The sequence below is a fragment of the Brettanomyces bruxellensis genome, chromosome 6, assembly GCF_011074885.1.
Source record: "Brettanomyces bruxellensis chromosome 6, complete sequence".
Classification (NCBI taxonomy): Eukaryota; Fungi; Ascomycota; class Pichiomycetes; order Pichiales; family Pichiaceae; genus Brettanomyces; species Brettanomyces bruxellensis.
Window position 1 is genome coordinate 385,244 of NC_054687.1, and position 26,234 is coordinate 411,477.

A 26,234-nucleotide genomic window follows, 5' to 3' on the forward strand; every position below is an offset into this window, starting at 1 on the left:
TGGATGTGTGTATTAGTGAAACGTAAGAAAGATAGTGGAGGATCAAGGAGAGATGGGGAGAGGGGGAAAAAAGGCAAAAAATGAAATGCATCATCAATGATATGTGAGAAAGCCAAACGCAAAATATGGAAAGAAAAAATAAGATGAAATAATATAAGATAAAATGAACTAGGACAAATGAAATAGTGTAAAAGCAATGCAGAGCAGGAAAGAAGCCAAGAGAGATAGCCTTCGGTCAATTATTAGATTCAATTACAGCCCTCTACTCATCCACAAACGGATTGAGCGTCCTGACGGTCAAGCATGGTAAAGCCATACCTATTTCCGCACGCAAAAGAACAGGGATCCTTTGCATAACCTTTATCTGCTGGATATGCTCGTCTCCGTCCATCTTCGTAACACACAGCTTCATGTAAGCAGCCAAAGAACCTTTGGCACTTCCTTCTCCTGGAGCAAGGAACAACGAAGGTGCATGTTGGTGGAAAGTTTGGAGTCTCTGAAGCATTGCGGCACTTAGCAACTGACCATTTGTCTCCGCCTGATGCTTGGCAGCAGCCTGAGCAGGAGCCCTGTACTTATTTTTGATCGATGCCCTGTACGAAAGAGCATTATTTTCGTCCTCAGGAACGTACGTAGCCGAATCAACGCCAGGCTCCCAGTACAATTCAAGCATTCTCTGGGTCTTGTCAAACTCGGCCCGCCGGAGAGGTAACTGATCTCCGTGTACACGTTTCTCGATGCCAAACTCTGGAAGATAAACGTCAAACGAGGACTCGTAGACCTGCAAAACAACACCCGTGCACAAGATCTGGCCAGTTTCCCGGCCCATGTCATTAACAGTCTGGCAGAGCAAAAGATGGATGGCCTGCTCCTGTGCGGCCCGGGCACAGTCTTTTTTGAAGTTGCAGTAGTCACAGGTGACCTTCAGTGAGTCGATGGACTCGGCATAGGAAGTAGCATCAGGGTTGGTGTTTGCACAAACGACGGACTTCAACTGTCTGTGGACGACGAGGTCCGCATACCTGCGTAATGGAGACGTGAAGTGAGTGTAAGTTGGGCTGTTGAACAAGAAGTGGCCCAAGTTCTGGTCACTTCTACCAGCAACAACATACCGGCCCTTAGGCATGCATTTGGCAAGAATAGTTTCCACAGCAGACCGCTTGAGGGGATCCTGGATAGTGAGCAATGAGTTCTGGAATGTGACCGAGTTCGTGGTATCAAGTTTCACACCCAGACGCTCAATTTTCGCCAAGTGAGCCTCGAACTTCGAGACTGTTGGCATAGGGTATTTGCGCAGTAAGGCTCGCGATCCGAGCCCAGAATGAATCTTTTGAGCTACTGCAGCATTGACTGCATGGAAGATCTCTGCTAGAACTTCACTCGCCTTATCCTCCGTGTATATGTTGAGAGAAGGACGAACGCTTTCGTCATCCAACCTGTCAAGAAGAGGTGTGGACACGTCAGCATTAAGGCCAGGGTTGCCGAGTCTCTTTTTGCGAAGCCTGTCCGAGATGAGTTGGAGAGTGGCAACATAACCTGCGGCAGCAGATGGAGGATTCTTGTTTGGTTGTTGGGCGTTGTTGGTGCCTGATGACTGGCTATCTCCACCATTGCCGGATAGTTGGCCATCCTCTTTCTTGCCGGATTGTCGACCCTCACCTTCTGCCCTCTTCTCACCTCCCAAAATCTCGTCCATCTCCTCGTAGCTCACTTTTTGGGCGGGCTTCACGACAGTCTGGCCCATCCAAACATCCTGGATCTCAAAGGTGGCAGAGCTGATCTCGAACACAACACTCAAGGCAAGACTGGTCTTGTTGGCGTCAAACGAGAAGGCCTGAGAAACATCGTCGGGGAAAAGACCAACTGTTTTTTGAGGAAGTGCAACACCGTGAGATCTCTTTCTTGCCCGCTTGTCCAGGCCGGAGTTCCGGCCAACAAAGTATGTCACATCTGCAATGTGCACACCGAGCTCAATACGGTTGTTCCGAGCCACCTTGACGTGCATGGCAGCTTCAGAAACCACACCATTCTGGCTAAAGGCAAGAACATACTCGGAAAGCAAGTCCCTGCGACCGGAAAGCCCGTCTTCGACCCGGGGAAGCTCAGATAGGCATCTGTCGACAGCTCTGTCCGGGTACTCGTTTCCCTGGAAATTGTTGTCGCGCAAAATGCTTGTGACTTCGACCTGTGGGTCGTCGATTGGGCCCAAAAGACTCACTAGTGTGCCGAATGGATGCAAGGATGTGATTGGCCACCGCTTAATAGAGGCGACAAAGATCTGGTCCGCGTATGTTTCATGGTTTTCCACAAAGTCTTTTGGAGCCTGCTCAGTTGGGATCGCAATGAGAGGCACCTTCTTGTCTGTGGGCTTAAACCAGATGATTTTCGGCCGGCCCCCCTTGCCGCCGTTTCTCTTGGCGTACTTGCCGTTTTTATTCTCCTTGGAAGCTTGGGATGGCCGAAGAAGCCCCAAAGTGCCAGAGAAGAGCTGACCTGGAATTCGATCAATCACTGCCACAATGTGCCCTGCATACAACGGCTTTTGCACATCGCTGATTTCCTCCTCCTCAGCCAGCAAAAGCGACTGGCCCTCCACCTCGACATCGTCGTTTTTCTTTTGCGTAGGTCTCTGCTTTAGAGATCCCTTCCGGTTCAAAGGCTGGCCGGTTGAATCATGGCTGTGCAACTTCTCGCTCTCGGTTGCATCATTGTGGGAGTCTGTGATGGGCAGGGCCGGGTTCGAACCCGCGCCCTTCTTCCGGTTTCCCTCGGCCCACTCCTTGTAGTCCTTGATTCGCTTTTTTTCCTCCTTCTCACGCTTTGACGTCCACACCTCGTCCACCACAAGAAGCTCAACTGCAACCAGATCACCTTCAAGCGCCCTGTTACGGTCCTTAGACCCGCAGATGAAGATATCCGCGTCTAGAAGCCCGTTTGTAGACACGTAAGCATCACTCCGGTTCTTCTTATTCACCCTTAAAGTGCCCGTCACGAGTCTTCCCTCACCAATGAGCTCAGGAAGCGAGTTTTGCGGCAAATATGGGGCAAACAGCGACTTTCTCTGCCCGTTTTGGAACTGTGTGATGGATGACGCAGACCCTCCATACGATCCCTGCTTTCTGTGGTGGCCCAGACTGAATCCAGAGGCGGAATTCATGCTGGAAGCTGATCCAAGCCTCCTGTGGCCAGAATAACCGCCAGATTGCTCGGCAAACGACGGCTGTGGTGGGCCAAGAGCCGAGACTCCGCTGGAACCGGGCTGGGACGCTGGAAACTGGAATCCACGCTGCGGAGACGACGAAGATGCCGCCGGAAACTTGAAAGACTGGCTTTCATTCAGGCCAGGCGGTGCTGAAAGGCCTGGAGGAGGAGGTGCAAGACCCTGAGTAGAGTTTTGAGCCGGGGTAACAGTTAAAGATGGTGGAGAAAGTGGAGAAACGAGCCCAAAGCCCGCCCGCCGGCCCAGTTTCGATGGAGAATGCACTCTCTGTGCCTGGGCTTCTGCTGCCGCTCTCCGGGCCTCCGTAATGCCCAACGAATGCCGCCGGGCATGCCCCATTCCAGCCGGAAACTGTGGGGACTTGAATGAATGGAAAGAAGGAGACTGTGACTGCGACCGAGAGTGCGATCTCGCGTGGCCGGAAAGTTGTAATCTCCCCTCCTCTAAGACCTCCGGTGACCCGCGGTACGAGGCCGACGACTGGGTCCGCTTGTGCAAATGGTTGCCAAACGTGAATTCCTGGCCAGACGGCAAGGCTGTGGAGCTTGAAGACCGTCTGTGGGCTCCAGAGAGATATGAGGCGTTTGATGCTGACGTAAGCGTGAGCCCTTGCAGGCCAAGAGTGCCTGATGCCGTTCCCTGGAGGCCAAGAGTGTTTCTTGAGTTTCCATCAAGTGCATTTCTCGAATTTCCCTCGAATGAATTTCTTGAAGCTCCACCAAGGCCGCTTCTCGAACCCCCCCATGCCTGCCTGCTGCGAAAGCTGCTGCTGCTGCTGTAGAATCTGCTGTTGCTGCTGCTGCACTATCTCGAGCTGTCTCTGAAGATTAAGCTGCTCCACTATAATAAACCAGAAAGGTGCATGTTAGTATTTTCGTTCGTAATATAATAAAAGCTGAGAAAATTAATAATCTCTTCTGTACATACGCATTAATGTTGTTAGTTCACTTGGCGAACGCCGGTGTGCCACGTGAATTGTCCTTGGCTTGTCACCTATCGTCTGAACTGTGGTCGGCTCATTCTGCTGCCCATTCGCGGAAGATCCATCATGCTTCGATGGTAGATCCCCCTGTGGCTGATTGTTGAACCCAAAGAATGAACTGTGGGACGACGAATCCATGCTTGCTGTAAATGATGCAATAATATCAATCCAGTGTCTGTTCTCTTCTTATGTCTCTTCAATGCAAGTAAATTGTAATAGATACGACACTCCTATCTACCAGTTTCACGTTGCACGGTTTGTAATGGAAATCGGGCGCCGCTGAAAATGTGTGCTTTAATAGCTTCTTTCCCGGAAAGTAATGAACGAGTAAACTTAAGGAATGTTTCAAAAAGTATCACCCGTGTAACTAATATTAAGGGAATGTGCCTAGTAGATCCGTGTCTCGTAGGTTGTGAGCCTGATGCTTGACTGTGAGCCCAAATCCAGTGCTGAAAAAAAGAACTAGTTGTCCAAAGCTAGAGAAACAAGTCGCCCTGCTATGATGAATATCTGTAAATTAAGGAAGAAAAAAAATGCAGAAGGCGCTGCAAAAAATGGTATAACGACAGACAAATTCTATAGCCGGTTCTGCTCCTGATGCTAATTACTGGTTCTAATAGAATCTGTTAAAATGAAAGGATATTTGCCAAAAAAATATACCTGTAATGCTACGATTGAAATGTTGCCTCCAAAGTCTAAAACTTGGGCCCAATTTTTAATGTCTGGGGAAGGGGAAGGAAGTTCTTCACCATCTCTGTCAAAAAAAAAAAATTTAATTTTATGGTACAAAAAATTTGTGCTTGAGTGTCAGACTTCAGTGAATGAGCTACGGAGATCAAAAGTATATTATTAGAAACCTATTTAAAAGTGGTGCTAAATACCTCAATCGGGTTTCTTGCTAACATATATATGCAAGTATTTCTTTTGATTGATCAGAACCGTTCATTTTTTATTTTCCGTAAAGTTTGTTTCCTTATACTGTTGTTTTGGTTTGCCTCATGGGATAGATGGTACGGCGTAGAAATGAGAGTCACAAGGGGATTACGTAATGGTATTTGGCAAGCGAAACGATGAACAAACGATAAAAAAATTTGTGAAAGACAGGGTTGTTCGCTCAGTCGATTCATTCAGTTGCAATGACGACTAGTACTTCAATTTTTGTTTTAGTTTTCATCAACTTCAAACGTGCCTGAAATTAAAAAGTCATTACTGATCAATTTTAAATACCAAGAAAAAACATAAAAGTAGTATTGAGTAGTTGCATTATTGTGGATAGTGCACATGTTATACGAACTCTCGCCAAGTGAGTGACATAGGATTCGAAAGGTATCTATCTATCCCTTCAATTTTGAAAATATAATGAATAAGCTTATGAAATTTTCGCATCTGAATAATGCCGCAACCTGCAATCCTCTCTACGATACTTTCATATTATTTGCATTACAAATACATATCATAAAAAATAATTCAACAATAAATCGCTCCAAATAGCATTACGTAACTGAAATTTTATTATAACCTCCCACTAATTCCCTACTCTCTGGAAGTCTTTCCTCTTAAAGCATATCATTTCGAAGCGAAAACAAAAGCAACAGGAACTGTGATTTTTATATCCAAACAAGTTCTTCATTCCGTGTGTAAATTTCTTTCCGGCAACCCCGAGCTTGAGTACTTGGTTTTTCCAACTAAAGAAAGAAATTTTAATGAAATCAGAAATCTTTTAGCGAATGAAACCAAATAAATGTTTTTCCCGGCTTTCTTCTCTTTCTCGTACAGTTTTTCCTAGATGTGCGGCTGCAGCTCCTTAGCTAAAATGTACAAATACTTATCCCAATCCCCCACTTCACCTATCCAAAGGAATGCTGGTGTTTCAGCTAAATACCATCAACATTCTGGAAGGAAAAAAAAAGATCGTGTTACTACATCTCTGTGAGCTGAGAGGTTCGAACTCTCGCATCTTACGATATCACGGCCTAAACGTGACGCCTTAGACCACTCGGCCAAACCCACAAACACAAAAATAGTGAGTCTTCACTCTTCTTTGAAAAGGTTCAGCTTCCAAAATGCGTCGATCGACTGGCCGAAGATTGAGAAATTTGCTATTTTTTCTCGAAATTGTGAAAATATTCCGCGGCTTCAAAAAGTAAGAGGGTGCAGTCAACAGTGCTCTTAGACATCTGTGAACGGTTTCCATTTATTCAGAACAGTCCAATATTCTGTACATTTGAATATTTGCAAGGATTACCAGTTATAAGAAAATGCTTGGGCCTTTTAGAGCAACTATGGTGGATATGGGCAGTTTGCTCTGGAAAAGACCTTGGAGGCTTTCAAAAACTCAAAAGTTTAGACAGAGAAAGAGACTGCAGCAAGTGGATGAAAACATTGAAAATTTATATGAAGGGATGAAGAGCAACGGAATGAGTGCCAAATCCATTGATCATCTTATGTTCGAATTTCCAAAGGAGAAGGACATGGAACCAAAAGACAAATATACCGTTTTTGACAAGCATTCAAAAGGATATAGAAAAGCTATTCATTTTGTTCCTAAGTGGACAAAGATCTCGCTGAGAAAAAATCCAAAGAACTTCTAACTGTATGATATTGTACGTTTGTACTTGTATATATAAATATATTCAAATGAACTTTTACTTTACTGATGATTTATATTGATTTACCGTGAGCCGCTCTCTGTAGTTTGCACCGGTCCTAAATAAATTTGGCTATGATTATACATCTAGACTAATATACAGCTGAAAAAAGAATCTAGAAAAAAATGTCATATGTTATTCCAGACGTAGTTCGAAATGAAGTACTCACTGTAGCTATCATCCACCTTTAGAACGCTCGTCTTATTTTCCTGCTTGTTGAGCACAAGTATTTCCTTACTTCCAGAGTCTAACTTCAAGCCTAATGATTCATAAAGTCGGAGTTTGATCAACTTTGATTTCTCAGAAACCTCATCCGGTTCGGCAGAGCTTTCAGCCAACTTTGATTTGAAGCCTACTTTCAAGCCTTGTATTTGATCTTCAAGATCATCTAACTGCTTAAGATCTTGATTATACGTCAATTTTAATGAGTTTATTTCCATGTTCAACTTTGTTAAACCGTTAGCAATTTTGAACATTTGGTTTTCAAGTTCTATGAGATCGTTTTTAGCCTTTTTGAGTTTTGGCGATAGTTTAAGCTCACTTATTGTGTCAGACAGCGTCTTCAATTTTTTTTTCAAATCTTTAGTAGTGTTAGTTTTATTTATTCTTTGTTGTTCATTTTCAGCCCATTTGAGAGCAACTTACCATTGATTTCGTCCTTTTTTTCTTTGAGATCGGAACTTTGAAGTGAATTTAAATGTTGTAGATTGCTGCCTATATTGTCCAGAAGCTTAAGATCATTTTGTATATCAAAACTGGCACGAGTTTCAAGCACCGCTGATTTCAGTGCATCCATTTCGCCCTTTAAAATCTTGTTGGTAAATAATCAAAAGCAAAATAGAAGTACAGGCTAACACAATTGTTCTAGAGAGAGCGTACGTGTATAGTATGTAAACACTCCGCGATCAAGAAAATCACGGAAACAAAATAAAATAAAATAAATCAAAATAAAATGAAATTAAATATAAATTAAAAACTAGCTTTGCGCTGGCTGTGAAGTTAAGAGTTGATTTTCTCTGCTATCGTTATCTACACGATTTAGGCAAATCAAGTCTAGAACATCAAGCTATCTAGTGGCTTATACAAAGCTTGCTGATTTATTTATAGAATGGGGGCAGAATATAACAGAGAAGAAAAAAAACCTCCTGTGTGGCTGCTTAGTCCAAAAGAAGAAAAGCAGGTGTTTAATAATTGGAGAGATAGCGCCTGGAAATATTGTAATGAGTACGTTAAGAAATTTGCTGAATGTGAGCAAACGGCGGGTTTGGGTGTCTGGTTCAAGTGCAAAAAGGAAGGGAAAGAGATGAGAAATTGCATTGATGGCCGCAGACAAAAGAAATACGTTGATGAAGAAAGGGATAAGTTCATCGAGGAAAAGATGAAAAAGGCAGGAATACTCTCAAAGGAAGATCAAGAAGCAATTTTAAGAGACGAGACCTTAAGCGTCGTGAACGATGATTCTCAAGACAGTAAAAAATGAATAGATATTACCATGAAATTATTATTCAATTTGCAAAAGCCGGAAAAGGATTGGCAGGTATGTCGAAATCTTCAGTTATTGTTGTTATTTTAGAAGGGATAAAGTTGGTCACAAAAGTGATAATACAGAAATGGATATAATATTGGCTGAAATTAATGCTTACATACGGTGCACCTTTCGAATTATCTTTTGATTCTAGAAGATCAGTTTTCTGTCTAATGTGGTTTAGATTTATCATATATACATGTACATACGAAAGTGCTAGTGCACAAATAAGCACCAAGCACGATTAAATGAATGAATGCACGTTAACATTGTATTACTATCATGGCTGAATAATCAAGTGACAGGTTCTGTCAAATGATGGTTAAGAAAATTGAGATACTAATGTGTATTTGAAGACTGAATGTGGAAGGTCGTGGAATGCCAAGCAAATCTATTCTTAGTTAGCATTTGTTGATGCACAATAGAGTTCAGAGATAACCAACCCCTAATAATTAATTTTCAAAGTAGTGTGCGGTTCACAACAGTACAAATCGATTTTTTTTACAGAATCGAGTCGAGCTCTATTTGCGTTTTACATATTAGATAACGCCATATCAAATCGCATTGTTGAACATAGATAGTATCATTAGAAAAGCCTTGCTTTTACTAATCGCCACTATGCGAATATTATGAACTGAAAAACTTCTAGTATTTCTGTCCAGAAATAATTGCCCTGATGTTTTCCCATGCTATATAGCAAGTGAGGGGTATATTTTAGAGTATGCCGAATGAAGCACTTCTGTAATATATTGCTTTACGAGGAAGGCTGACTGAAATTAGGAGAATATATCGTCTATATGCATTAATGAGCTAGATTTTGTTGCTCCACTTGAACTGATCACATCCAGTTGGGGTATATAGATGACCGTATGTCCCTCATTTTCAATTCAGCACTTACAAGTGATTCATTCAATTAGTAAATTTATTTGTTTTGATAACCACACCAGAATCACAATAAAAAGGGAAATTGAAACAACTTTCACAGCATATCTAACTGCAATAATTCTTATCTATTCGAAATGTCTTCTTTTCTAGACCGCTGGATTTATAACCGCTCCAGGGGTTCCTACTCTGGGACATATAATTTAACTACAGGTACCTACAATACATCATCGGGTACACCAATATCTACTACTGAAAAAGCTGAACATTACGAAGCTTCAAAATCTCCTGGCACTACACCAAATCTTCGTAATGTACCATATGCATACTATAAAAAGGAAGGAAAACATGATAAAATGGATGGAGAGATTTTAGTCCATCCCAGCACAAGTGCTGAAACAAAGAAATTAATCAGTGAAATGGAACGGAGAGGTTCCACTTCCTCCACTTCTTCTGAAGAAAGTGGATAAAAGGTGACTGTCCATTTTATTTTTGTTCCACTAATATTGGTGGGTTTTTGGTTTTATAACATCAGTATACTAAAAGAAAATATACGTTTCATTGTCGGAATTCATCGTAATTCGGAATTCTTAGTCGGTCCAGTCTTAATTTTGTGTGAATTATAAATAAATTGTTATAAACGTTCCTTCTCCAGGATCATGTTGAATGCCCATCGATTAATATCAAGAAATGTGTATAAACGCATCTTTTTCATTAATATTAGGCTTTACACTTTACTCTTAAATAAGCTGGTTTTGGAATTTTAAGCTTAATGCGTACTGGATTAGATGTGATCACAAAAAAAAAAAATAACTTAGGTGAATAATGACGTAACTTTGAGAGAGTATGCACAGAAGTATGAATAATCTTGGGTTGGAGTTGATCAAGCTTAATGCTTTATAGGAAAAAAGTTGCTTTACACTGTGTATTAGTGTAGATTTTCAAAGGAAAACGGGAGCTCCGGACCAGATACGGACAGAAAGAAGTACTGTAAGTTCTTAATTTAGACCTAATTGGAAACAATAAATTGTTTGCATTGTTCGGCAACCTTGAGGCGAAGATGAAGCTAAAGCTGAAAAAAAAAAAAAATACTGTAAATAAAAAAATAGAACCTGAGGAAATTGAAGCGCTAGGTTTCGGCTTAAACCTCGGCCATTGCGAATGCAGCTTGCTTGTGTATTTATAAAAAAGGAAAGAGGTTTTACAGAATTATAGTGACTATGGAAAGTTGTTGATGTCACTTATTGTAAAATCGGGAACAGGATTTATATATTGATTGCCGTTAGGAAAGGTTCATCTTTTTGAGTTTCCTGTGACATACATTTCATTTGAGTCCATATAGATCATATATGCCCTTTCAGTCACATAATAGGAGCAGATCGAAGAGTGTAGCGGCAGATAGCCTGGCGAGATCGAATAGAAGGGAAGCAAGTTCTAATGTTTATGGAAATGATGCGAATGAAACAGCTGGAGAAGGTGATAATTTAAATACGAATCTCCAAAAGATTTCATCCCAGCCGGAGCCAGTTATCAATACTCAAAAGCATAAAAGTGGTAAGCATCGCTTCAGAAAAAAGTTGTGGAGAAACCCACCTCCAAAAGCACTTTCAGGTCAATCTTCAGCGCCGAAAATCAAAATTGATACCATTGGCACTCCTGACGATGGACATGAATCAATGCATAATACAGATAATATGAGACGCAATAGTTGGGATCTCAGATTTAGAAATCCGAACTCTCCACTACTTCCTGCACCACGAGATATTATTGCAAGTCAAAGTGGTGGTACTTTAGGACCATCGAGAAGTCTTTTAGAAAGATTGGGAAGGTCAAAGACTACGAGAGTCAAGCCCAAATTATCTCTTGATATTTCAGGAATCAGTGATCCTGGACGAAATTCGAGGTCTGCTGTAGCTGCTCCAACATCCAACTTTTTTGGTGGATCTGAGTTAAGCTCGGCTGTTGATGTTGCTGATGATAACGCCAGTATTGAAAGTGAGATTTCCGATTGTATTAATCTTGCACTTGGAGATACGAAAGGAAAGGGTACAGAGGGCGCATGGATGCCATCAGAAAGGAGCCGATTGAGACGCAGAAAGCCACCTCCTTTGGATGTTCCACTTTCTGGAAGTAAGAACGATCTATCGCAAAAAAGTAGTATGAACAATTCGCAGATTAGTTTTGGCCGTTCCACTGGTATTTCGCCGGACCTAGAAGCATCAATCCGTGAAAATGGTGGATTTAATGATCATGAAGCAATTCCTTTACAGGATCTAAGTGAAATGAACAGCAAGAATTCTGGTTTGATTAATGTTGAATCATCACGCTTACATGAAAATACAAGCTCTTTGCGTTTGCAAGCGAAATCTGCCCAGCAAAGTACACGTAGTAAAGTTTCAGAGGACAAATCTATAAATAAAGGTAAGAACATATTTACCACAGCATTTCAGAACCTCTCCAACAACGTCAATGCGGGTGATAACGTTGATGATGATGATGATGATGATGATGAAAAGGATTTCGATGCCAATGATGAGAATAACGGTGTGAGCACCACTGCGACTCCTAGCAGCAAAATTTTGTTTGATGAAAGTAGTACTGAAAATGTGGGTCCCAATAACGAAATAGCAACCGGTAAGGAATCAGCTCATATGCGAGATGTGGGTGAGAACATTGCAGAGGTCCTCCAGAAAAAAGAAAGTCAAAGAAACTCCCAACAGGCAGCACATATTAAAGCACTTTTAAGTGATCAAGAGGATAACGGATCTCTGTTTGAACAGGGTCAGTCAAGTTCAGCAGTGTCCAGTGATGTTGATTTGACTGGTGAGGGAGCAACAAGTAAAAGAAGATCATATTATCCTGAGGAGAACGATGACATAATTGATATTCTTGACCCATTTAATGATAGATTCCACACGCAATCCAGTATCTTACCTTCTAGCGATGTCAGCAAATTGAAAAGCGAACACCTGGTACCTAAAAATCGTTGTTATCCAAATCTTTATGGTAGGTCTCTTATGATATTTCCTCCGGATTCTCTTTTCAGGCAGAAATGCTATGATCTGATCACTAGTCCAGGATCAAACCAGGCGATAACAATTTTGATTCTATTGCAAACGGTATTATTAACGTTTCAGGAGTGGAGTGTTGGTCGTGAATACATGACATTAAAAAAATATTCCTGGATAGATTGGGTGTTCTTTGTGTTCTACATTGTATACACTATTGAGATGGTGATGAAGTGTGTTGCTTTCGGTCTCTTTGATGATTCTCAAATGTTTAAGGCACTTCATATCGAAAGAGAAAAGGGATTAGTTCACAGATATTATGATTCCCTTAAAGCTAAAGTTCGTCGGTTCAGAGGAAAGCCATTACCAAATACGAATGCACATCATTCTAAATCGCACACTGCAAGGAGATATACATATACGCAGAATAATGATGTTTCAGAAATATATGATGCATATGCTTCCGATGGTATCAATCATGGCAAGACGGCAACGAGTGACTCTTCGCTAGATCTTGTAGATCTGGCAAACCCATTTTCTTCGAGAAACAGAGCCAATCTTGCTAAGGGAGATGACTTCCAAAGCAATACTATCTTACCATCATCTTCGAACTCTTCACATTTGTCAAGTGGTTCAGGAGCCTCTCGATCCAGATCTTCTTCATCTTCTACTTCTACTTCGGTTTTAAGTTCTGTCCCACTTGTAAATAAGGTTGGTATTTCCTCCAATAAGAAAGTGACTATTGTTCGAGCATATCTTCGCGGAGATTGGAATAAAATTGATTTTGTTTCGATCGTGTCATTTTGGGTGTCCTTCATTTTGTCAATGTCAGGAGTGGACATCAATATGCGCTGTACTGTTTTCCGGTCCCTCATGTGTTTCAAAATACTCCGACTTTTCAACTTAACCAAGGGTACAAGAATCTGTTTGAAGGGTATTCGTGGAGCGGGCTCTCAATGTAAGGAAGTTACTTTGTTTCTTCTATGCTTTTGGGTTTTGTTTGCCATTATTGGTGTGCAATCTTTTAAAACTTCATTGAGACGACACTGTGTCTGGACGGATCCATCGAATTCTGCTAATACTTTTGAGAATGAGTTCCAATTTTGTGGTTCGTTTTTAAACGCCAATACTAAGAAGCCCATGCCTTACTTGGAAGTTACTGGCTTGTCATCGTCTCAAACTAAAGGTTTTTCCTGTCCCGTTTACTCTCAGTGCATTTTAAAGGAGAACCCCTATGGAAATACGGTTTCGTTTGACAGTATTTTCCATTCGATGGAGCTAGTTTTTGTGATATTGAGTGCGAATACTTTTACTGATTTAATGTACTACACCATGGATAGTGAAAGTCTTGCTGCCTCGCTTTTCTACGTTGTGACAATATTATTTCTGACCATTTGGCTTTTGAACTTGATTATTGCTGTTGTGATTAACTCTTACAGAGCTCATTTAGAATTAATGGAAATGAGAAAGCAAGGCCTGATCTCAGCTTTTGAAGCAAAATTGAAATTGCTCCAAGCCCGCTATAATGAGGTTGTCCGCAATTCAAAAACTATCACTAGATTCAACAATTTTAGTAGTGTTTTTGTGATTATTATTATTGCAAACTTTGTCACTGAGTGCTTTAAGAGGGCGAATAATCCTATGATAGCATTTGATGCATTTTACAGAGCCCAGTTTGTGACTTCAGCAATTCTTGCAGGTGAAATTGTTACGAGATTTCTTTTGTTCATTCCGGGACATCATTGGAAGATCTTTTTTTATTCCATATGCAACTGGATCGATCTTGTGTTGGCCATCGTTACTATGGTTATCATACTACCACCAATCTATAGAAATTTGGGAGACGCTTACGGGTGGCTTACATTTTTTCAGGTCGCACGTTTTTACAGGGTTGTGATGTCTGTTGCATTTTTAAAAGAAGCCTGGAAAATGGTCTTTTCGCAGATAAGACCGTTCCTTCATCTCTGCATGTTTTTCGGTTTATCATTGTATCTCATTTCGCTCATTATGGCAAGACTTTTTGAAGGAATTGTTCCAATTGATCAATATCTCGATGAGGATCAGCTTATCATGCAAAACTTTCCTAACGTGTTGATATCGTTATATACAATAACTTCTACTGAGAACTGGACAGATATTCTTTATTTGTGTCAGCAGTGTGCGAAAAATAGATTTACAGAGTTCGTTATAGCAGTTTATTTAATTGCTTGGTTTGCTTTTTCTAACACAATCCTTATCAATATTTTCATTGCCATTATAACGGAGAATCTTGGTTTACCTGAGGCAGAGAAGAAACGACAACAGATTAAACATTTTTACTTGAAGCTAAAAAGTCAGCTCAATCAAAAGTCTCAATCGAGTTCCCTCTTAGACTCACTAAGAAAAAGAATCGCTAACAAGAGAACTGCGGAAGAGTTAACTCCAACTGATCAACTTGTGAAGAAGATGAAGGTTTTAATGAAAAGGGAGAATTTGGATGAAGATGTCTCGGGTTCAGAGGAGGAGGAGGTGTCAATAACAACTGCTTTCATTGAGTGGCTTCGTGAAATGTTTAGATTTGTTCCTTTTTACAGCCAGTTAGAAAATCTTACTGTTGACTTGTATCATTCGGCAGAAAAAAGAATGCAACGTGTCAAGAATGGTGAATTCATCCAATCACGTCGCGGCCATCGTCGTCAACAACAACATTCCAGCAATCATAGACGTTCGCACAGAAGTTCTCTAATGCATAAATCAAGAGTCATAAACTCTTTAAAGAATTTACACAAGAATCATAGAAGTTCCGATGGCCAAAATACGCAGCATCAGTCATCAAGTTTGGATGAACTGAGTTACGAACATTCCCGTGATGCCTCGACCAGTCTTTTGCAAAGTTCCGTCGATACACATACATTATCGAATTACCATCAAGATAGATCATTGTGGCTTTTCACAATTAATAATAAATTCAGAGCACTTTGCCAAACTATAGTTGCCCCAGGTAAAGGTGTGAGAATGCATGGATATCAACCAATTCAAAAGGTTTCTGAAGTATTTTCGGTGGTAATGTTTATTTCTACGGTTGCTGTTATTGCTGTGTCTTGTTATACCACTCCTTTATACAGAAAAAATAATGGCTACTATACAGATAAATGGAACTGGACTCTATATTTTGACATATTCTTTGCAGTTTTATTCTCTGTGGAGTTTATCATCAAGATTGTCGCTGATGGCTTTTTGTTTGGAGAATGTGCCTATATCAAGTCTGCTTGGAACGTTATTGACTTTGTGGTTCTTATATCCTTCTGGATAACCGTCTTCTCTGTCATGTTCGATAACTACGAATTGCTCATAATCGTTGGTGCTCTAAGAGCAATGAGAGGGTTTAGACTTCTTACAATTACTAAGGTGTCTCAGGATACTTTCCAGTATGCTGTTATATCTGGTTCTAAAAAAATTGTTAATGCCGCTATAATTGCACTATCATTGTTACTTCCATTTGCGTTATGGGGAATAAATATATTTCGAGGAAGGCTAGGTTACTGTCTCGATGGAGTCTCCGATAAGAGTAAGTGTACATTGGAGTTCAGTCAACAGGTATTCAAATGGAATGTTGTGAGTCCAAACGTTTTCACTGCTCCTCCATTGCTATTTGATAGATTTCGGGATTCAATTTTCTCTTTATTCCAGATCATTTCATTGGAAGGATGGGTTGATTTGCTACTCAATCTCATGAATATCACTGGGTATGCAAAGTCTCCACAAACTTTTGCCAGTCCGGGTAATGCAGTTTATCTTGTCATTTTCAATTTCCTCTCTATCGTCTTGATATTGAACGTTTTTGTTTCTTTGATTATTAATAATTATTCGATGCAGACTGGCGTTGCTTATCTGTCGGAAAAGCAGCTTGCATGGCACGAGGTCAAAAAGATTCTAAGTCAGATCAAGCCATCCAAAAGGATAGACTCGGCTCATATGAGCCGGTTCAGGAAAAAAGTTTATGATGCCTTTACGAACAAAAACGTTCTTCTTAATCGATCGGTTAAAGTTTTGGTTTTTGTTCACCTCATTGGATTACTTACAGAAACTTACCCTACATCAAGCAGTTTCAGTTTGGCAAGGTATATTATCTTTATGATTTCAACCTCGGGTTTATTGCTCTATGTTGGGCTCTCACTTTTTGCCTATGGTCCTGGCCTATTTTTTGCCAATAAATGGAATTACTTCCGTTTATTTGTTTGTGCCGGGGCCTTTACACTGTCGGTGGTTTCTTTCTTTGTTGCACGTACAACTATTTTTGCAAATTTCAACAAGTTGTTTCTTGTGGCTGTGCTCTTGTTTATCATCCCCAAAGTGAACATTTTAAACCAACTCTTGAGATATGCTTCGGCAAGTTTGCCATCTTTGGCAGCCATAATATACACATGGATAGTTCTTTTTATTGTGTTTGCAATGGCCCTAAACCAGGTGTTCGGGCTGACTAGGATTGGCGAGAATACAACCGGAAACCTAAATGCGAGAACAGTGCCAAAAGCCATTATCATGCTCTTCCGGTGCAGTTTTGGAGAAGGATGGAACTATATCATGGATGATTTTGCAGTGGAAGCTCCTGCATGTTATAGCGGACATCTCTATAACTCTGACTGCGGGAGTGAGAGTATGTCTTACTTCCTTTTTGTTTGTTGGAATATACTTTCTATGTATATATTCATGAACATTCTCATTTCTGTTGTGGTGAACAACTTTAGTTACGTTTATCACGGATCGGGACCACATTCGGCTATTACTAGAGAAGAGATTAGGAAGTTCAAACGCGCTTGGAACAGATATGACCCATATGGTACTGGATATCTGAAACTTGAGGATTTTCAATGCTTCCTGGATTCTTTGGATGGCGTTCTCTCTTATCATGTTTATGAAAAAATGCACAGAATTCCGAATTTGACCAAAAAGTGGATCACTTGCAATTCTTCTAAACCCTACGACTTGAGGCTTAATTTTGGAAATTTGAACAAAGCCTTTGCTCTTGTCAATTTTGAGAAGGCACACTCCAGAAGGGCTCGTTACGAAAGATTGATCATTGAAGCTCGGCTGAAAGCCGTGCCTGTTAATAACCATTTGATGCTCAGATTTACAGATATCTTGCTTCAAGTTGGATATTACTCCAGATTCAAAGACAGTACTTGTTTAACATTAGAGGATTTTATCAAAAGAACCATTCTCATGAAAAAAATTAATAAGATCCTTCGAAACATGAAAATACAGTCGACGGTCGAAATGGCCATTTGTCGACTTAGATTCAAGTGCCACACCCTTTCAATTTCAAAGCCTATAGAAGGCTCCGGTTTTGATCCATGGACAGCAGGAGATATTGCTACAAGGGTTCAAAATGCCGGAAATGGTTTCATAAATGATACCGACCCAGATTCGCCATTTAACGATTACAGTGATAACGCATCTGATGGTGGATATCCATTTGGAGATGAGACAGGAGATCCATTTAGAAACTCCACACCAAACTTTTTACAGGTTCCTTCCAATGAAAGAAAGTTATCTTTGCATTAAATTTATATGTCTTTACTTTACTATACATCACTTTACTCAGCAACTGCATTTTTTCACTTCTATCAACTTTCATTTCATCCGCTATGGAAATTTACACACACAGACATATACGGATTTTTGAATGCATATATATTCGCTTTATTATATTACCTTGTAAGTTGTGTTTTCTATTAGCAGCATTTTGCTTAATAAGCATGATCAATCCGATGAACCAGCCGCCCAAACAACTTAAGTCTTCATATCAGCAATTCCTAGATCCTCGTTCTCCTCTTCTGTTCTCTCATAATCTTCTGAAGCCATGTTTGGATCTGGATCTGGTGCATAAACATTTTGAATATATGATGATGCTAGTGGGTCCTCCATCATAATTGTAAACTGCAATTTTCCAGCCAAAGCTTGGTCAATCTTACTGAAGAACTCTTTCCACTTTGACTTTGTAGCCTCATCCATAGAATCAGATGTCTCTGTGTACACCCTTGAGTACAATCCGTCCCTGACCTCTTTAAGCAACCCCTCAACGGTCGTAAACCGACCTCCAAGGGTTCCTGGTGTGATACTAAGACCTAACTCCGGAACCTCCATCGTACAACTTTCGGATTTTAATATATCCCGCGATAAATCCTCTGGATCTGTACATTTCAATATAATCCTATGGCCCTTTGCTGGTATCTCCCCACCCGTCTTAATATCATTAGATTTGTATCCACACCTATTACAAACTGTGGACATTATAATGACATCCTTGAAATGCGGTATACTAACCATCTTCATATGTGTCTCACAAGGAGCCCGACAGGATGGGCATTCCGCTTTGAATATTTGAACTTCTGCCTCTGGATTATTTTCATCGCTGATGTTGGTGCTTTTAATTGCTTCGGCCGCTCCTTCTTCATTTTCACCATTCTCTTTTTCCTTTGCTTCCTTTTTCTGCTCCTCTTCATTCATCTTGAGTCTGCTTTGTGCAGCCTGATCCTCACTCATAAGTCCCAATGCAACGTTTTGTTCTGGTGTCCTGACATACTTCGTGCAAGACCATTTATGTTGAGGTTCTCCAGGCTTAAATTCAATCCATGAATTTCCAGCTGGATCATCTGCAATGAATGTTAGTGGGAAGGAGCCGGGCTCACCATTTAAAACCTTCTTCACCTTCTTCACAAACTTTTCAATTGCTGCATACACGTCAGGATGTTGGGTTTTCCGTCTATCCTGATCCATTTCAAGATTGTCGACCATCTCACTTAAAAGACCTTCAACTGTTGTAAGTTGACCCTTTTCAGCAGGGATTTCCACATCGAGCTCAGCAAATTTACAAGTGCAACTGTCCGACCTTATAACCTGACGATCCATATCTTCCTTATTTTCAACTTTCAAGACGTATTTCGTACCCTTCTCCTGAATTTCGGATGCGGCTTGAACTTCGCAGTTCTTGTAGCCACAATGTGGGCAACTAAACGACATCAAAATAGTATCTTTAAAGTATGGAATTGTTGTCAACAAAATCCTAGTAACGCCCTGTTTTCCACATCTCATGCAAAGAGATTGAACTTCTTGAACAGGATTTCCTTCTGCGTCTTCAGCTCCTGTTTTCTTTACTCCATTATCTTGAGCATCAATATCTTCAGCGGCTTTTTCCACTGGCTTAAAAAATGTTTCATTTCCATTCTCGTCCTTCTTTTCTCCTGTACTGTTGCCCACTCCTGGCTTTTCAATCTTCTGCTTTTTAGCATCTGGTTGGTCTGACATTATTCAGCTTTTATTTTCTGTTTTCTTGGTGCTTTTTAATATCTCTATTATCTGATCGTTGATTTTTTTTTCAGCAAATACTTTCCCATTAACGTTTATTTATACAAACAGAAGCATCTGTCTAAACAAAACATGATAGTCTAGAATCAGATGGAAGAAACCGAAGCACCTGAAATTTAATATGGCTATAAGCAGCAACTTCTTTTTTTTTACATATCAAAGGGCTGAAAATTTTGCCTCGCCGTTAGAAAAAGCATACGATCACGTGATAGTATGTTTAAGCAGCTCGATCCCTCCCTGTCATTCCTTTTTTTTTTTTCCCTACCCGCTCATTATTTTTATTCTTTTTTTACAATTCGTAACCTTCCTGCTCCAATTGCCTCTTAAAGTACGCTTGCACTTTTGAATCAACTGCAACATCTAAAGGAGTATTTCCATCCTTATCCTCAACATGGTAATCCGCCCCACATTTCACAAGATAAATGGCAACATCGCCATGTCCTTCGGCCAATGCATGGTGTAAGGGCGTAAAGCTGTAGATATCTTTGGGATTTAGTGCAGCCTTAGCTTCTTTTATCAAGAGCTGGCATAGTTTAATTGAACCAATTGCCGCGGCTCTGTGAAGTGGATATTGTGATTTTTTGTCCTTGATTCTAGCACTCGCCTTGCAATTTCTCACCAAATAGCATGCTACGTCATAATGATTTTTACTCACCGCATAGTGCAAGCAAGTTTGACCAGTGGAAGTTTGTAAATTCACATCGGGGGCCGGATCTCTCTCAACCAAAAGTTTCACGATATCAATATTTCCAACTGCCGCTGCTATATGGAGCGGTGTCCATCCGCTAGCATCCTGTAACTCGTCTATATCGATTTTTATCCGTTTGGTATTGTTTGAGTTTCCAGACAGTTTTCCAGTAGATCCAGATAGGTTTCCAGCTTGATTAACCACCTGGAATGGATTGAGCAAAAGTTTCACCATATCAGCTCGCTGAAATGAGCATGCCCAGTGTAATGGAGTTCTTTCGTCTTGATCTTTCGAAAATGCTTGAGAAGGGTCCTCGGCAAGTATTCCTGTTAAAGTCATAAGTTTGCCGTCCATGACAGCCCTATAAACTTCTGATGTATCCTCCGACATTCTTATTATTTAGTTCTTATTTTAATTCTGGTTTAATTGGTGTACTTTGCAGATGGCCATGAAAATGTTATAAGGAAAAAATGACAAGGAATTGTTTTGTATGTTCTGTGGTACGTGCAGACGGATTAAAATCATTAGGCATAAAAATCCCCGAGGGGAAAAAAGTGGAGAAACGAGGTCATGCGGAATAATAGAGCATCTCTGAGGTCATAGTCATCTGTATTTTTTTGTGGTTTGTTGATTAGGTTGGGTAATGTAAGCCAATTCATTTCAGGTGTCTGGATGTACTTCCATCTGCTTTACTTCCAAACGATCTTTTTTCTTATTTCACTTCCATCCTTTTCTATCAGCGCGCCGCCTACTGGTGCAAGCAAACAGCTGTGAAAAAAAAAGGCTATTGCCAGAAAGTAAACTTATTATTTCCTTAAGCACACAAAGTATCGGCTGTTAAATCAGGTAACATACATCTGGCCCAAAGTAAGCTTAACCGCTGGTGATTAACAACATGAATGGAAACAACAATTGGGACAAATTTGCGGAAACCATGCGCCAAAGGGCACAGCAAATGACCAACACTTCAGGAGGAAGAAACCCAAGATCACCAAAAGGTATTTTTGCTGGTGTTGGTGGTTTGATATTTCTTGGAATATCCATCTGGGCGGCCAATGAATCCCTATATAATGTGAATGGTGGTGAAAGAGCTGTGATATATGACAGATTTAAAGGTATTCTGCCTACTGTTGTGAGCGAAGGCACGCATATAAAGATTCCGTTCCTTCAATTTCCATATATATACGATATCCGTGCCAAGCCAAGGACAATTTCCTCATTAACGGGAACTAAGGATTTACAGATGGTGAATATATCTTGCAGAGTGTTATCGAGACCTCAAGTTTCTTCTTTGCCTACTATTCACAGGACGCTTGGTAAGGATTATGATGAGAGAGTTCTTCCATCCGTTGTCAATGAAGTGTTAAAGGCGGTTGTTGCTCAATTCAATGCTGCACAGTTGATCACACAGCGTGAGAAAGTCTCCAGGCTTGTTCGGGAGAATTTAGTGAGACGTGCTGGTCATTTCAATGTCTTGCTAGATGATGTTTCACTTACTGCAATGACCTTCTCCCCTGAATTCTCTTCAGCTGTGGAGGCTAAGCAGATTGCTCAGCAAGATGCTCAAAGAGCTGCATATGTTGTTGACAAAGCAATTCAAGAAAAGCAATCTCTGGTGGTCAAGGCTCAGGGTGAAGCTAAATCGGCTCAATTGATTGGTGATGCTATCAAGAAATCTAAAGATTACGTTGAGTTGAAGAGATTAGAAACTGCCAAGGAAATTGCTGAAACTTTATCCAGATCTCCAAATAAGGTTTACTTGGACAACGAAGCTTTGCTTTTGGATACTGTTACGGATGCACGTAATATAAAATAATTGCTGTACTTGGCCGTGAGAGGTTCGGGTTTATTTTGGTACATGCTTAGTCGTGCACTATCTCTTTAATTATTCGTACAGAAAGTCTTGTTTATAGTCGTTATGTTATTATTCCTTACTTTCTTTTTAAACGCAAGCAGATACAAATGCATACTATGAGAGAAATTGTTGAATGTCAGAAAAGATATGGTTGTAATTAGGAGTATAAAAGTATAGATAAGCGGTTCAAAAGGGACAAAGGTGGTTATAAGATAAAAAAACACAATATTCGCAAGCAAAGTATGAAATAATAGTAAGCACGCCTAACTCAAAGCTGCCTTCAAAACGGGCTTGGAACTAACACTTCCCGGATACTTTCCCTCCAAGAACTTAAGGAGTTCGACCACCTTAAGTTTAGTCTCATTAGAATCGAATTGGTTAAGTCTGTCGACGTTCTCTTCACGGCCCAATGTTGATTCATTGATTAATTTATCTTTATCTGCCTCCTTCTGGAACACCTCTGCGAAAATGTCAACGATTTTTGGAGTAGAGTTAAGAATAAGCTCATTTCCATCGCCGTATAATTTCATGATCAAATCAAATATTGGCTTATTCTCTTCGAATGCAGTCTGTAAAGGTAAGCGTGCAAGCATGACTGGAAGAATGTCATTTATGGAAGCAGCTTGGAGATTCTTAAGAGCCATTCTAGAAGCACAGCCACAAGCATTGGCGATTGTTCTGTTGATAACTTCCTTTGTTTCGTCATCACCATCCTCGTTCTTGAAGTCCGTGTCTGGAGTAGCAAGAATCTTAGAAAGAGTATGAAGAACAGGTCCATAAGCAGATGTTGTGTCAAATCCTGAAGATGTAGCAATCACAACACCAACACCGTAAGCTGCATTTCCTCTGACTTCAGTAGATAGATCTGAGGTGAGCTTTTCAACAAACAACTGGAGGAATTCCTGTGCATATGGATTAGAGCCAGCCATGTTGTTGCTGATCTCCGCCAAGCAGCCAAGGCAAGAAACTCTCTTGGCTTTATCCTTCGAATTTGCCTGTGCAAGCACTAGTTGTTTAAATGGATTGAAAAGCTGGTGGAAGTTTTCGCCGAAGGCATGCGAAAGAGAAACAAGCACTTCAAGAGAGGAATCATAAACAGCAGCCTCAGTTTCAGAAGAGTCTATCTCGTCACTTGGAACATCCTCATCCTTGTCTAACTCCTGTGAGATGTGTTCACCCTTGATCAAAAGAGCAAGCTGTCCACATATCGAAGGAAGAGATTCCTGGTCTTTCGCATCTACAACAGCAATTCTTCCCATGGACTTGATATACTCTGCTAAGCAGTCAAGGCAGGATAAAACCATGGATGTATCATATTCATCTGGAAGTGTTTTAGCCGTAACATCACGAGCCTTTGTGATCAATGCAAGCACAGTGTCATTACTAGGTCCATGCACTTTGTACATTGAATAAACAATTTTCCATAACGATGAGAATGCGGCTTCACGGATAGCATATGAATGATCAATCTGGGACAGAAGAGTCTCGACTACCTTTGGAACAAATGGTGTAAACTCTGCTCCGGTAGCAGTAGCTAGTTCATTCAATGCAACAAGAGCCACCTGTTTTTCAACTGTAACACCAGTATGAACGTTAAAATGTTCCTCCAAGTCTTCAGCCGATAGCTCTTCGTTGGAATCCAAATTTTCATCATCCACAATATCAAACTCGTTCTGCTTCAAGCATTCGCAAATACGTGGAACAATCTTTTCCAAAAATGGACCGCCAAACTGGAAGCCATACACCTTAGCAATGTTGGAAATGAATGCAAATCCTGCTTCACGAAGTCTACCGCTGGTAGAGTTTATGGCACTATAAGCAGCATTGATGAATGATTCCGCATAAGGAGCAAAGACCTCTGATCTAACTGCTCTTGCCATGGAGGAAATGTTCTCGAAAGTCTGGGCACGCAATTCAATATCGTCTTCAGTCATGCCTTCTATATTATCAATGTTGCTAATGAACTGCGATAGAAACTTGATGGAAGGATTGAAGTATGGCTTAAATGAAATTCCAGCTGCATAAGCGACGGATCCAATTGCAGAAACGATTGCTGACTTCAAGGAAGAACTTTGTGCTCTCTCAAGCATCTGGAAAAGCTTGTTCATTAATGGTTCCATGTACTGCTTCACGTCCGAACTACCCATGTACTCAACTAAAGTGTCCAAGGCATAAGTTGCATACTTGTACACGAGAATCTTATCTGTATGATCAATGATGTTGATGATGGGGCCCATAAGTTGAGAGTGGTAGTCCGCCACTGAATCCTTAAGATCCTCCACAAGTTGTGAAAGCATTCTCAATGCAGCTGCTTGAACAACCAATGAGGAGTCCTTCAAACCTGCAACAACGATTTGTATAACCTTGTCCAAGACCGAGCAGAAGTAATCAGGTGCACCTTCACTGGAAATACCAATGGCAAGAAGAGCCGCTCTCCTTTCAAATGGATCCTGTGATGAAAGCATTGCTGGTGCTGCCTTAACAACAGGTTGAATAACTTGCTGAGGAGGCAAATTAATAGCCAACATGTTGATCAAGTGAAGAGCTAATGAAGCTGGATCGTCCTCCTCATTCTCATTTTCCTCATCCTCGGAATCCAAAGCTGCCTCAACATCATCTTTATCAGCCTCACATGCCACACGGAGAGCACATTCGACAAGTTGCGGTCCCAACTTAGCCTGTATGATCTTTGTCTTTCTGTATGAAACAGATTCAATAAGAGTCTGCAAGGCAAAGTCTCTGATCTCGTTGTCAAGAGAGCTTGCCATCATAACATCCACCATCAACTTGATAATCTCAAAGAAATGATTTCCCAACAAACGCATGTCAAGCAAAACAAAGCTGTTGAATGACGTAAACATATCCTTCGTAAAGTCCGGGTCACTTGCAGATGAGCCCTGTTTACCCATTCCTATACTGTCTTTAAGAATTGTGATCATAACGGTAAGCAGATTCTGGAACTTGTCACCGAGTGATTCGATCAACTTATCATCCTCCTCGATGTACGAAGAGATCACCTCCAAAGCTGACATCGACGTCGTACGAACTTCAATGCTTTCCGAATCTTGCAAAGTATGACCAAAGAGATCCAAAAAGCTTGGGGTTTGTCCCAACCACTCCAAAGGAAAGTTTTCCAAAACGCACAAAATAATGAACGTAGCCATTTCCCTCGTTTGCACCTGTTGATTCTGGGCGCCCGAAACAAGTGCTGGTAAAAGTCCGTCCCAGTGTTTTTCAGGCAAATCAATATCGGCAATAGCTGCAACAATACGAGCAGTAGAATGCCTAATATTCTTTGATGGGTATGTGAATGCAAACTGTAGCAATGAATCCCTTATCTGCTGCTGAAGTGAAGGATCCTGTTTTTCCCATTGTTTACTAATGAGCTTTTTAGCTTCAACGGCAGCTAACTGCTTAATACCATCATTTCCGGAATTTTGCAAAATGTGAATTAAAGCTGGGAGGGCCCCAGTGTTAGGATAAAACTGCTTCTTTAACTGCTCTGTGGCCTGTTTAATAGCCTTACTATCTGGAGATAAAATCACAGATAAAGTTTGCTCCAACTGTTCTAAAAATTGATTGTCACTCATCTTGTTTATTGATATATCTAGCCGGTAACCAAGGTCCCTTCTTTTTACGTCCCTTTGAGTGAATTTCTTCTCGTCTTTTTTCTGACTCTATATGCGGAAGAGTTGTAGATCTGTTAAATACCTTTTGGAGCGTGTGACTTGCTTATCCGGGTATATCTAAGCATTGGCATTAAGTAGGAGTGGGTAGAATTATAGCCCCAAATTCATAGTCAAAATTTTTTTTGGCCACAGGTGAAAAAAAAAAAAATTTAGTAGTGAAAAATATCCAGGATGCGAAAATACTTCACAAAATGCATTCTCTAGCATTGTGTCAAGCATTATGTACATCTGCACAAAGCAGCAATTACGTTCTTAGAGGGAAAAGAATGTTAAATGAAAGGAACAAACATTGTATATCCTGTAAACAGTCTTCAGGAGAGCATGCCTTTCTTTTTAATTATAAAGTCAGAGTTTAAACTTCATATATGTTCATACTTCAAGTTCCGTGGA

The 26,234-nt window shown here is 40.6% G+C and overlaps 10 protein-coding genes and 1 non-coding gene across 11 annotated transcripts; 5 read left to right on the forward strand and 6 right to left on the reverse strand.

Moving 5' to 3' along the window:
- Positions 1 to 262: 262 nt before the first annotated feature.
- On the reverse strand, positions 263 to 4,340 carry BRETT_003614 (uncharacterized protein; the record flags this gene model as incomplete). The annotated part of the gene is made up of 3 exons (XM_041282121.1): positions 263 to 3,926; positions 3,958 to 4,060; positions 4,148 to 4,340. The coding sequence occupies 3 exons, from the start codon at positions 4,338 to 4,340 to the stop codon at positions 263 to 265; spliced, it is 3,960 nt and encodes a 1,319-aa protein (XP_041135960.1).
- Positions 4,341 to 6,130: 1,790 nt separating this feature from the next.
- Positions 6,131 to 6,212, reverse strand: BRETT_003615. The gene has a single exon. It is a non-coding gene; the product is annotated as a tRNA-Leu (tRNA).
- Positions 6,213 to 6,460: 248 nt separating this feature from the next.
- Positions 6,461 to 6,793, forward strand: BRETT_003616 (uncharacterized protein; the record flags this gene model as incomplete). Its single annotated transcript, XM_041282122.1, has 1 exon — positions 6,461 to 6,793. The coding sequence occupies one exon, from the start codon at positions 6,461 to 6,463 to the stop codon at positions 6,791 to 6,793; it is 333 nt and encodes a 110-aa protein (XP_041135961.1).
- A 185-nt stretch (positions 6,794 to 6,978) lies between these two features.
- BRETT_003617 (uncharacterized protein) lies at positions 6,979 to 7,646 on the reverse strand (the record flags this gene model as incomplete). Its single annotated transcript, XM_041282123.1, has 2 exons — positions 6,979 to 7,430; positions 7,496 to 7,646. The coding sequence occupies 2 exons, from the start codon at positions 7,644 to 7,646 to the stop codon at positions 6,979 to 6,981; spliced, it is 603 nt and encodes a 200-aa protein (XP_041135962.1).
- A 312-nt stretch (positions 7,647 to 7,958) lies between these two features.
- Positions 7,959 to 8,330, forward strand: BRETT_003618 (uncharacterized protein; the record flags this gene model as incomplete). The annotated part of the gene is made up of 1 exon (XM_041282124.1): positions 7,959 to 8,330. One exon carries the CDS (start codon positions 7,959 to 7,961, stop codon positions 8,328 to 8,330), a length of 372 nt encoding a protein of 123 aa, XP_041135963.1.
- A 1,064-nt stretch (positions 8,331 to 9,394) lies between these two features.
- Positions 9,395 to 9,727, forward strand: BRETT_003619 (uncharacterized protein; the record flags this gene model as incomplete). The annotated part of the gene is made up of 1 exon (XM_041282125.1): positions 9,395 to 9,727. One exon carries the CDS (start codon positions 9,395 to 9,397, stop codon positions 9,725 to 9,727), a length of 333 nt encoding a protein of 110 aa, XP_041135964.1.
- Positions 9,728 to 10,606: 879 nt separating this feature from the next.
- BRETT_003620 (uncharacterized protein) lies at positions 10,607 to 17,809 on the forward strand (the record flags this gene model as incomplete). The annotated part of the gene is made up of 1 exon (XM_041282126.1): positions 10,607 to 17,809. One exon carries the CDS (start codon positions 10,607 to 10,609, stop codon positions 17,807 to 17,809), a length of 7,203 nt encoding a protein of 2,400 aa, XP_041135965.1.
- Positions 17,810 to 18,037: 228 nt separating this feature from the next.
- On the reverse strand, positions 18,038 to 19,552 carry ZPR1 (nucleolar zinc-finger protein; the record flags this gene model as incomplete). Its single annotated transcript, XM_041282127.1, has 1 exon — positions 18,038 to 19,552. The coding sequence occupies one exon, from the start codon at positions 19,550 to 19,552 to the stop codon at positions 18,038 to 18,040; it is 1,515 nt and encodes a 504-aa protein (XP_041135966.1).
- Positions 19,553 to 19,901: 349 nt separating this feature from the next.
- On the reverse strand, positions 19,902 to 20,690 carry BRETT_003622 (uncharacterized protein; the record flags this gene model as incomplete). Its single annotated transcript, XM_041282128.1, has 1 exon — positions 19,902 to 20,690. One exon carries the CDS (start codon positions 20,688 to 20,690, stop codon positions 19,902 to 19,904), a length of 789 nt encoding a protein of 262 aa, XP_041135967.1.
- A 505-nt stretch (positions 20,691 to 21,195) lies between these two features.
- On the forward strand, positions 21,196 to 22,116 carry PHB2 (Prohibitin-2, subunit of the prohibitin complex (Phb1p-Phb2p); the record flags this gene model as incomplete). Its single annotated transcript, XM_041282129.1, has 1 exon — positions 21,196 to 22,116. The coding sequence occupies one exon, from the start codon at positions 21,196 to 21,198 to the stop codon at positions 22,114 to 22,116; it is 921 nt and encodes a 306-aa protein (XP_041135968.1).
- Positions 22,117 to 22,418: 302 nt separating this feature from the next.
- Positions 22,419 to 25,745, reverse strand: BRETT_003624 (uncharacterized protein; the record flags this gene model as incomplete). Its single annotated transcript, XM_041282130.1, has 1 exon — positions 22,419 to 25,745. One exon carries the CDS (start codon positions 25,743 to 25,745, stop codon positions 22,419 to 22,421), a length of 3,327 nt encoding a protein of 1,108 aa, XP_041135969.1.
- Positions 25,746 to 26,234: the final 489 nt, after the last annotated feature.